Genomic DNA, 11,062 nt, shown 5'->3' with positions numbered 1-11,062 from the left:
ATTTTGGCCGGGCGCGGTGGCTCAAGCCTGTAATCCCAGCACTTTGGGAGGCCGAGACGGGCGGATCACGAGGTCAGGAGATCGAGACCATCCTGGCTAACACGGTGAAACCCCGTCTCTACTAAAAATACAAAAAACTAGCCGGGCGAGGTGGCGGGCGCCTGTAGTCCCAGCTACTCCGGAGGCTGAGGCAGGAGAATGGCGTAAACCCGGGAGGCGGAGCTTGCAGTGAGCTGAGATCTGGCCACTGCACTCCAGCTCGGGCGACAGAGCAAGACTCCGTCTCAAAAGAAAAAAAAAAAAAAAAAAAAAAAAAAAAAAAAATTTTTGTTGAAGTGCTTTCTTGTCATCCTATCTACAGTCTCATTGGTCCTCTAAGCATCCCCAAGATGACAGAAAAATAATAGATTTCATTCTCAGAGAAACAGGCTCAGATGGGGAGGACTGGTTCAAGGGTCTGGTTTGGGGGCCATTGTATTCTTACCCACACTCCCGGTCTGTGTAGGGTTGGATCAAGTAGGGAAGGGAGAGGAAGGAGCTATCTCCCAGGGGTGGAGTCCTTTGGGTGATTGGCTTTCTAAGGAGCCCGAGGGGTAGAGACAGATGGGATTAACCAAACTGGGGACCTTCACACACAGATACCAGCTTTTAATCAAACAGCAGCTTTTACTGAGCTCCAGGTAGGGCTGGCCCAGCATGGCCAGTACAGCAGGCTGCCCTCGAGGGCCAGTCTGTGGCATGACAGGAAATGCAGGGGTGCACATGTTGGGGCTGCCCTTTGGCACTCACTGGGGTGGGTCAAGGGAGAACAAACACCAAGGTCCTCTGGAGACCAGAACCGGCCAGTGCAGCCGTTTGGCTTCTGCTTCAGGACCAGCTGGGTCAGTCCCCAGGCCCTGAGGCAGTGCCTGCATCCTGTGTCCGTGGGGCACTACTGCTGTCACTGCTCTGAGGGAGAAAGACGGCCAGAAGCACAATCAGGATGATGAGCAGGCCACCGACCACCACCAGCCCCAAGCAGACCCGGCTACGGATGTTCTCCCAGCGCTTCTTCTGGGCCAGGGTCTTTGTAGTCTTGCTGAAGGTTGAGCTCTGTGGATACCCCCAGACACAAAGTGAGAGTTAGCTGGCACCCCCTTTGCCTGGGAGCCAGCTCCTCCCAGTCCCATCTGAGTAAGGCTTAGTCTCCTCCTGCATCCTCCCCATCTTGTCTGCTTTCTTTCTTGTTTGTTTTTTTTTTATTATTATTTGTTTGTTTTTTGTTTTATTTTGTTTTTGAGATGGAGTCTCTCCCTGTCACCCAGGCTGGAGTACAGTGGCACAATCTCAGCTCACAAGAGAATTCAAGAAATTCTCCTGTCTCAGCCTCCCTAGTAGCTGGGACTACAGGCACATACCACTGCGCCCAGCTAATTTTTGTATTTTTAGTTGAGACAGGGTTTCACCATGTTGGCCAGGCTGGTCTTGAACTCCTGACCTCGTGATCCACCCGCCTCGGCCTCCCAAAATGCTGGGATTACAGGCATGAGCCACCGTGCCCGGCCTTGTCTGCTCTCTTTCTATACCACCTGCTATGGAACCCTCCCTGCCTGACTCATCTCAAACACCAGTGTGGCCCCTTGACTTTCAGCCCTAGTGTCTCACCCTCAGTTAACAATGCCAGTACTCAGGCTGGACACAGTGGTTCATGCCTGTAATCCCAGCACTTTGGGAAGCCGAGGTGGGAGGATCTCTTGCATCTAGGACTTCAAGACCAGCCTGAGCAACATGGTGAGACCTCATCTCTACAAAAAATCAAAAATCAGCCAGGCACGGTGGTACATGCTTATAGTCCTAGCTCCTCAGAAGGCTGAGGCAGGAGGATCGCTTGAGCCTGGGAGGTAGAGGCTGCAGCAGATGTGATTGAGTCACTGTACTAGCCTGGGCAACAGAGTGAGACCCTGTCTCAAAGTAAAAAAGAAACAAAAAACAACGCCAGTCTTCTACCTTTAGGAAGGTCCACAGCTTCAAACCAAGGCCTTCTTATTTTGTGGGGTCTATCTGTTGCATGTCTAGGCTGTGGGTGCCTGAGGAAACCCAGAGGCCCCACACTGGCCCTCAGTAAGGCCTCAACCCCACCAACGACCTGGAGATCCTGAATACAGCCCAAGAGAGCCTTTCCCAATCCTCTCCCCTCCCCTCCATGCTCCCCCAGGCCTCACACCATATCCAGGAGTTGCTCTGAACGCTGCTCCAGTTCGGCCAGCTTCCCATCACGCTCCAGGACCTTGTCGAAGTTGTTAAGCATAATTTCCGTCACCTCGTTCGCCTGCCGCTGGCACCGCTCCAACTCTTTTCCTGCCTGGGCACCAAGCCCAAGGTCAGGGATGCATGAGGCCCCCACCTGACCCTCATCTGCCCCTGAGATCTAGAAGCCTCCTTCTCCCCCGGTAGGTGGGTACAGCATGAGAGTAACAGCATCCTTCGTGTAAGGGTGTGATGTGTGTGGAGTGAAGGGCTGGCCTTCGGGGTGAGTGCAGCATACCTTAGGTCTCACAGGCTCCACCCCTTGCACATCAAGGCAGGGTGACCTAGGACCTAGGCCAGCCCTGGCTTCCAGCACCTCAGCTTCCTCTAAGCTGTCCCAAGGTGGGATCTTCCCAGGACCCCACCTTCCCACAAAGCCGATTCTTTTCTCACCTGCTCCAGAATGGCCTCTACCCAATCAATGCACAGCTGCCCTAAGGTTTCCCACTGGCCTCAGAAGGCAGCAAAGAATGGGTAACCAAGCTACCTGGCTGGAACACACAGGGAGGAGACTACTCTACAGGCTAGAAAGGTAATTTTGAAGCAGCACACATCATATTCTCTGCCTAACCCCTCTCGCCCCAAACTGAGAAGCTCAGATCTCCCTCCCTGGGCCTCTGATTGGTCAGGCCAGTTCTGCCTCCTGGCCTGATCTGCTCCCTATATCACTGCCCCAACTTCCCTCTCTGCCTGGGAACCTCAGTGGTACCAGCCTCTGGCCTCCAGCCTTCCAGTCAGCTGGGGTCCTCAATGGGGTCCAACTTACAGAGATGAGACCAACTCTTAGATTTCCCAGCCTGGGCGGCGGCTTTGCCTCCCTTCCCAGCTCATTTCAGAGGACTGGGAAGGGAGGTCTTGGATCCAAGCTGGGGAAGGTTGAAACGACAGGGGAGAGAGAAAATCTGGGTCACGTGCAAGAAAGGCACTGGGCTTTGGGTGCACGTAACAGAGACCCCAAGCAGGAGGTCCTAGTATAAGCCAGAAGCCTAGGAGCAGGGACATTTCAGGGAGATGAATACCAGTGGATTAGCAAACCACAGAAACTCCTTCCTCTTAGCCTAGTTCCCCACAGCCCATTCCTGTTCCCTTCCCCTCCTTACAAGAAGGGCAAGCTTCGTTTTCTGCCAGCCCACGTCACCCATTGTCTACAACAGACATTTTGGCACTTGACTGAATTCCACTTAAAACCAGAAAACTTAAGTGTTAGAAGAGATCTGGTGGTCACAGAGGGCCACCTCCCACTCAGGCAAGAATCCTCCTTCAGGTTCCTTGCAGCTGCTTGGTACACAGCCTCCAAGAATTCCCAGTGTATGAGTCCTATCTCCCCAGCTGGACCACAAACTCCCAGAGGGAGGGCAGGGAGCAGTGCCCTGCCTTTGTCCACCACCATCCCACCAGGAGGCCAGCACAGTGCTGACCATTGCAAGCAAGGACTCAGTGAGTGGGCCAATTACGATACAGCCTAATCAAAAGCAACTCTTATTCTCAAGAGATGTTCTCCCAGCATGTTTTTCTAGCCCTGCATGAGTTTCGAGGGGCAGGCATTTGAAATCCAAATAGGTCAATATTTACCCACGAGCTAGAAAAGCAACCTGCTTCAAGAGAGGTCAGGCAAACCACTGTAGGGGAGGGTGCGCTCATAGGCTGGAGGAAGCAGTAAGCAGGAAACACAGAGGAACAACGAAGAGAGCAGGGAAACTGCACTCTCACCTTTTCTTGAGTCAATCATCATCACTATTATTACTATTATAGCATTCAACAAGGCTCTGTCATTCAATCCTTTGAACTTCCCCACATTCAAATACTCCAAGGCAGGCTGGGCACGGTGGCTCACACCTGTAATCCCAGCACTTTGGGAGCCTGAGGCAGGCAGATCACTTGAGGCCAGGAGTTCGAGACCAGCCCAGCCAACATGGTGAAACCCTGTCTCTACTAAAAATACAAAAATTAGCCAGGCATGGTGGTGCGTGCCTGTAATCCCAGCTACTTGGGAGGCTGAGGTGGGAGAATCGCTTGAACCTGGGTGGCGGAGGTTGCAGTGAGCCGAGATCACACCACTGCATTCCAGCCTGGGCAACAGGGTGAGACTCCATCTCAAAAAATAAAAATAAAAAAATAAAAATAAATAGTCCAAAGCAAAAACTTGAGAATGGATAAAGACTCGAAAATAAGAGTCACTGCTACAGACTGGGAAAATACTGGATATTATCTTTTTATATATATATAAATTCTAATATATATAAATATATATATTCTAAATGCTACAGCTGTTTTTACCTTATTCTTCAACAAGGGGTGATATTTGGGTCACATTCTCCAGAGGGCTGGCGGTGCTTCCAGCTGTAATCTGGACCAGTCTCCCCCAATGCAAAGCCAGGCCTGCCTGGAGCCAAGATGGACCCAGGCCTAAAAGAACACACTCACTGCAGGGAACACAGAGGCCTTAGACTCAAGTCTCGGGCCCTCTTTGGCCCCCACTCAACCAGAGGAAAAAGGACGCTACCTATATCCACAGGTCTCTGCTGGCACTATGAGAAATAAAGCTCCAGGGACCCTGGAAGGAGGTAAGCAACGGGACAAGGGTCACACTGCCTTACGCCACACTGTGACTCAGCATAATGTCTGCAGACAGCAGATATGTGATAAACAGTTCCTGAATGAATTGTGCCTATATTTTTAAAGATGGGGTCTTTCTATGTTGCCCAGGATGGTCTTGAGCTCCTAGGCTCAAGCAGTCCTCCCACCTCAGCCTCCCAAAGTGCTGGGATTACAGGCATGAACCATCATGCCCGGCCTAACTGTGCCTATTCTTAAAGAGACCACTTTGCCCTGGGGAAAATACATATGTAATACAATTAGAGAAGAGGAAAGAGTTACACTGTGTGATACAGATAATAAGTGTTGGAGCTGCCACAGAGAGGGTGCCATTGCGGGGGGTGACCCCTTGAAGGATGGCATGGAGCTGGGACATTCTGGCACTGAGAGATAGGGATACACCCTGACAGTGAGGACCAGGCAGAGGATGGGCGGGACAGGGTGGGGCTACAGAAGGCAGAAAAGGTCAGGTAGAGAAGACCGGACTCCAAGTGAGTGATAAAACTTAAGAGCTAGTGTGGGTTTTTGAGTCAAGGGTGACAGTCAAGAAGTGCTTCAGGATAATTTCTCTATTGGTGGTAGACAGGCACGGATAGAAGTAAGAAAACGGCAGAGAGGCCAGCCAGAGGGGTGGAGAAGTACCATCAGCAAGGCTGTGAGGAGATGCCCACCAGGACAGAGAGAGGTGACGAGCAGAGCGTGGAGAAAGGAAGAAGGGTGAGAGAGGCATTTCTGAGACCTGAGGCCAGAAGCCTGCGGGGCTTGGAATTTTGAGCCAGAGCAAGCGGGGAGCAGTTGTGTCATTGCCAGAGAGTGGCAGTTACACAGGAAATGTTCTTGACTATTGCCCCCTGTACAGAATATCCCCTCTATGACACTCAAACCTTTCAGGTTTTTCTGGGCTCAATCTCTTTGATTCCTCCTTTGAAAATGCAGTTCTCAAAACCACACCATCTGGGCCAGGCATGGTGGCTCATGCCTGTAATCCCTGGACTTTGGGAAGCCAAGGTGGGCAGATCACGCCTCTACCAAAAAATACAAAAATTAGCCGGGCAAAGTGGTGCCTGCCCATAGTCCCAGCTACTTGGGAGGCTGAAGCAGGAGAATTGCTTGAACCTGGGAGGCAGAGGCTGCAGTGAGCCAAGATTGCACCACTGCACTCCAGCCTGGGCGAAGGAGTGAGACCCTGTCTCAAAAAAAACAAAGAAACAAAAACAAAAAAACCCTCCCTATCCTAACTCTCCTTGTCTCCCCGTCTCCTGTCTAGTATCCAAGAAACCCTGTTCTAACTGTCGTCAGATGAATGGGTGCAAGTACTGGTATAACATCGCCTCCCTAAGTCAGCACTCAGCTCAGAGACTAGGAGTAGAGCTCTGCTTTGCACCCCTCTGTTGAAATCCTGCTTCTGCCACTCACTAGCTGAGTGACTGAGACTGAGGATATGACCTTTCTGACCTCCACTTCCTCTTCTGTAAAGTGCTGATAATAATGATTTCTCTTACAATGTTAGCTAAGGATTATGTGACATATTCATTTGTGATGTAAATCAAAAGTTTAGCACAATGCCTGGCACATACTAAATGCTCAATAAATAAGGGCTATTATTATTGATGTGGCCCACATTTCCCAGCTCCGTTTTTTGTTTTTTTTTTTTTTTTAGCAGTCAGATCTCAAGAATTGTACAATATGGCCAGGTGTGGTGGCTCACACCTGAAATCCCAGCACTTTGGGAGGCCGAGGCGGGCAGATCACAAGGTCAGGAGTCAGATCACCGGTCTGGCCAATATGTTGAAACCCTGTCTCTACTAAATACACAAAAATTAGCCAGGCGTGGTGGCAGGCACCCGTAATCCCAGCTACTTGGGAGGCTGAGGCAGGAGAATCACTTGAACTTGGGAGGCGGAGGTTGCAGTGAGCTGAGATTGTGCCGCTGCACTCCAGCCTGGATGCAGAGCCAGACTCTATCCCAAAAAAAAAAAAAAAAAAAAAAAAGAATTGTGTAATACATATGGTCAATAAAACCTCTTCGTTTTACAAAATGCACAGCCAAGCAAGCTCTTCCCTATGGCAAACTTGTACACATAGTACACATAATTGTTTCTAACCCGTAGCTCAGAACTTTACATGGGCCTTTGGTAACCAGCATCTAGTTTATTTTCATCTGGCACTGCAGGCTGTTGAGGTTTTACATCTTGAGCAAGAATAACAGCCACCATTCAATGGGCACATACTCTGAGCTAAGCACTATGCTGCTTGCTGTTCATTTGCTCTGCCTCATTTAATCTTCACCCAACAACCCATTGAAGACCATATTATTAACCCAGTTATTTTGTTTGCTTGTTTGTTTTTGTTCTGAGACACAGTCTTACTCTGTCACCCAGGCTGGAGCGCAATGGCACGATCTCGGCTCACTGCAACCTCCACCTCCCGGGTTCAAGTGATTCTCCTGCCTCAGCCTCCCGAGTAGTTGGGACTATAGGCGTGTGCCACCACACCCAGCTATTTTTTAATATTTTTAGTAGAGACAGGGTTTCACCATGTTTGCCAGGCTGGTCTTGAACTCTTGACCTTGTGATCTGCCCACCTTGGCCTCCCAAAGTGCTGGGATTACAGGTGTGAGCCACTGCGCCTTGCCAGGCTGGTCTTGAACTCTCGACCTTGTGATCTGCCCGCCTTGGCCTCCCAAAGTGCTGGGATTACAGGTGTGAGCCACTGCGCCTGGCCTTTTCCCAGTTTTATAGGAAACTTTGGCTCAGAGGTGTTAAATCACCTGTGTAAGATCACAGAGCCAGTAAGTAGAAGATTTGGGAGTTGAACCAACACAGAATCCAGGCATCACATTCATAACCGGTGTGCTAAATTACATACAGGTACAAGGAGGTCAAACACTTTAGCTAACTGGCTAAAGAACCACCAAACCTTTTGATGCTACCAACTTAATTTGTGTGCATATGAGGGAGGCCCATGGCTCAACACACACATTCTTTGGAGAGAGGATCATCTACAAGATTAATGAATTCAAGTAATTACTCATTCCATTTCCATCTTTCCTATCCTGCTTTGTTCCTGCTCTGTCCCCTATACTTGTCACCATGCTGGCATGAAGGACATGCCCAAGAAATCCTTGTTGGTTGAATGAGTCATAGAGAATAAATGAAAAGTAAAAGAAGGACCAGGGAGGGAAAGGGGATGGGTGGAAGGAAGGGAAAGAGCTAGGGTGAGAAAGGGGCAATAGTGAAGAAGAAACAGGAAGAGGCTAGGAGATGGATGGGTGGAGGAGCGACCTCCCCAGGCTCTCCTCCACAGACTGCCTCAAATGTACCCGTGAGAATCCCCAGGTTTCCCAGTACCCTCCTCCCCCAATAAATTATCCTGCCTTCAGCCTTCACTTCAGGAGCTTCTCCCCAAGAGCTAAGGGCCAGCTGAAGCCCACCCCTGCCCCTGCCTGACCCCTTGCCCTGCACACCCTGAAGTGGGCTCTGGGCTCTGCCCTATTCTCAGAGCCCTCCTCAGCTTCCCGGCATGGCCTCAGAGCTCAGTGCTACCTTCCTGCCCCACTTCCTCTTCCTGCCTCCAAATTCCCTGGAGATGAGGCCATCCAGGCATTGACCCCTAGCCAGGCCACATCCATCACACCTCTGTCAGTTTCTCCAAGGCAAAATCTTAAAGCACCAAGCCTACTTCCTGCCCAGTCCATCTTCCCAGGAGCCCTAGGGAAAGGGGGAAACTGGCACCAGCTGTTCCTGACATCTTCGCCTTGGAGATGGCAAGTGAGGACAGAGGCCAGGATATGCAGCAGGAGTGGGGGGTGACTCAACTCAGGAATGTGTCACTAGGTAGAGGTTAGCAGGGAGTCAGGCCTGTGCCACACTCTGATAACTTCAGTGGAACTTTCAGAGTAAACATCTCCCTTTCTCTTTCTCTAGGGGAGGAGTTAGCCCTCCAACACCCTGCCATGGGGCTGGAATGGCCTCTGCCACCCCATCTGCTCAAGTTTCCAACTCCTGAGCCAGGCTTGGCTCCTCACAGCCGCGGAAAGGGCTGACGAGGTCATTACATTTCCTACCACTTCTTAGCAGTGGGTTCTGAGTGCCAGGCGGGTCTCTGCCATTGTGTCTCCTTTAACCTCCCAAGGACACAACAAGGCAGGTATTACTGACCCCACTTCACAGATGCGGAAAAGGAGGCTCAGGGAGGTTAAGTGACTCGCCCCGGGTCACAGAGCTGGGATCCCAGCCCGGAGTCCTCCAAAGTCGGTGCTCTTAACCGCTTCGCTTCAGGAGAATGGGGCGCCCGGGCCCGGCTCGCTCTGCGCGGTGCAGCCAGGACGGGGCTCACGCATTTCCCTCCCAGGCAGCCCGCGGGGAGTGGAGGGTCCGCCCCATCCTGCTCCGGCCGCGGTCACCGCCTCGGGTCTGACCCGCATGGGCCCTAGGGTACGCCCCGGCCCGTGGACTTCGGACTCCTTTCTCCCACCCTCGCCACTCGCCCTCTGCCCGTCGCAGGGCTGGCCGGCCCCGCCCGGGCCCTCACCATCGCCGCTGCCGCCGCCGCCTCGCCCGCTCCCGGCTTCTCTGCCGGCTGAGCGGCCGCAGTGCCAGCGGTCCCGGAGGAAGCGCAGGGGCGGGGCGGGGCGGGCCGCCGAGAGAGGGCGGGGGGCGCGCCTTCGGCGAGCGGCGACCGAAACTGAGTCAAATCGAAAGCGTTGGGCCACAGCGACCCGGGTCCGTAGAATCGCCTCCTCCCGGGCCCCAGGAGCCTGAATTCGGATGACACCTCAGCCTGGTGAACGGCCACACCTCGGGACCTGATCTCCACACCTCGGGGCCTCACTGTGGAATGGGCACAGTGGAGTAAGCCCTGGAGTCTCCTAGGTCGGGTTTAGCTGAAGAGGCATCATTCATTCACTCAACAAACATCCTATGAGTGTCAGGGTCAGGCACCACGCTAGGTCCTGGAGACGCCATGAACAAGCCAGGTAGGGTCTTTGTCACCTTGGTGAGTGCATCTCACCCAGAACCAAAAACAGGCCCCCCCAAAGTTTTGAAACTAAAGACAAGTGGTGATTGCACAACATTCTGAATACATGTCATTGATTTGTGCACTTTAAAATAATAAACTGTATGTTATGTGACTTTCACCTCTATTCAAAAAGAAAGCAGCCCCACATGGGCAAAGTACTAGCTCTAGCCTTTCTGTATGTCTCTCCTCACCATGAGGGCAAGTACAGCTCTGTGCTGGTGTGCACCTGCTCCTCAGTCAGAAGATGGGGGAGGGCGGTGTGTCTGCTACCACTTCAGAGCCTTCCTGAGCCGAATCTACCCATCCTCTCCTCTCACTGCTGCAGAGAAACCACCAGCTACCTGTTCTCCACTACTCCAAGCTGCCTCAGACATCTTAAAATAAGGTCCCTCTTTTATTTTTTTTTAAGAGAGAGAGACAAGGGCTCACTATGTTGACCAGGCTGATCTCGAACTCCTGGCCTCAAGCAGTTCTTCTGCCTCAGGCTTCCAAAGTGTTGGGATTACAAGTGTGAGCCACTGGGCCTAGTCCCTCAAATAAGGTCTCTCTTGACCAACATAGTTGAAAGTTTCCCTCTCTGGGGCTAAGCCTCTGTGAATACAGAAGTCCCAGACCTAGAGGTTTTCACAGACCTTCACCCCCACCTTGGACAGCCTGGATCCCAAGGCAGAAGCTTCACTTCAGTTCTTTACACCTTGAATCCAGGAGAGAAAGGATTAATATATGTAGCAAAGACTACCCCAAGGCCGGGCATGGTGGCTCCCACTTGTAATTCCAGCACTTTGGGAGGCCAAGGCGGTAGGATTGCTTGAGCCCAAGTGTTTGAGACCAGCCTGGGCAACAGAGTGAGACCATGTCTCTACTAAAAATACAAAAATTAGCCAGGTGTGGTAGCACACACCTGTGGTCCCAGCTACAAGGGAGGCTGAAGCAGGAAGATCTCTAAAGCCCAGGAGGTGGAGGTTACAGTGAGCCATGATCACACCACTGCACTCCAACCTGGGCAACAGAGTAAGATCCTATCTCTGAAAAAATAAAAATAAAAATCTTATAAGGGTCTTTTCTGACCTTTCCTCCTCCCTGCCCAAATTTCAGAGCATGATTCTTACAGAGCCTGACTTGCAAATCTAGTCCCAAATCCTGACTCTCAACCCTTCCC

The 11,062-nt window shown here is 51.7% G+C and overlaps 1 protein-coding gene across 4 annotated transcripts; it reads right to left on the bottom strand.

Annotated features, from left to right (window-relative positions):
* Positions 1-627: 627 nt before the first annotated feature.
* On the bottom strand, positions 628-9,535 carry VAMP5 (vesicle associated membrane protein 5). 4 transcript variants are annotated; one of them, XM_023224961.1, is made up of 4 exons: positions 9,415-9,465; positions 3,053-3,152; positions 2,204-2,341; positions 628-1,092 (listed from the first exon to the last, which is right to left on the bottom strand). In XM_023224961.1, exons 3-4 carry the CDS (start codon positions 2,285-2,287, stop codon positions 883-885), a joined length of 294 nt encoding a protein of 97 aa, XP_023080729.1. In that variant the 5' UTR covers positions 2,288-2,341; positions 3,053-3,152; positions 9,415-9,465; the 3' UTR covers positions 628-882. The 4 variants fall into 4 exon arrangements, with proteins under 4 accessions (XP_023080729.1, XP_023080730.1, XP_023080731.1 ...); XM_023224962.2 differs by lacking the exons at positions 3,053-3,152; positions 9,415-9,465 and adding an exon at positions 9,042-9,360; XM_023224963.1 differs by lacking the exons at positions 3,053-3,152; positions 9,415-9,465 and adding an exon at positions 4,564-4,709.
* Positions 9,536-11,062: the final 1,527 nt, after the last annotated feature.

This window comes from Piliocolobus tephrosceles, chromosome 15 (genome assembly GCF_002776525.5).
Source record: "Piliocolobus tephrosceles isolate RC106 chromosome 15, ASM277652v3, whole genome shotgun sequence".
Classification (NCBI taxonomy): domain Eukaryota; kingdom Metazoa; phylum Chordata; class Mammalia; order Primates; family Cercopithecidae; genus Piliocolobus; species Piliocolobus tephrosceles.
This window is presented reverse-complemented; position numbering and strand designations above follow the sequence as displayed.

Bases quoted from the DNA above. Each gene is read 5' to 3' on its own strand.
- VAMP5 (XM_023224960.1), bottom strand. The intron at 1,093-2,203 runs GTGTGAGGCCTG...GGGTATCCACAG, and splicing joins CAGAGCAACTCCTGGATATG to AGCTCAACCTTCAGCAAGAC.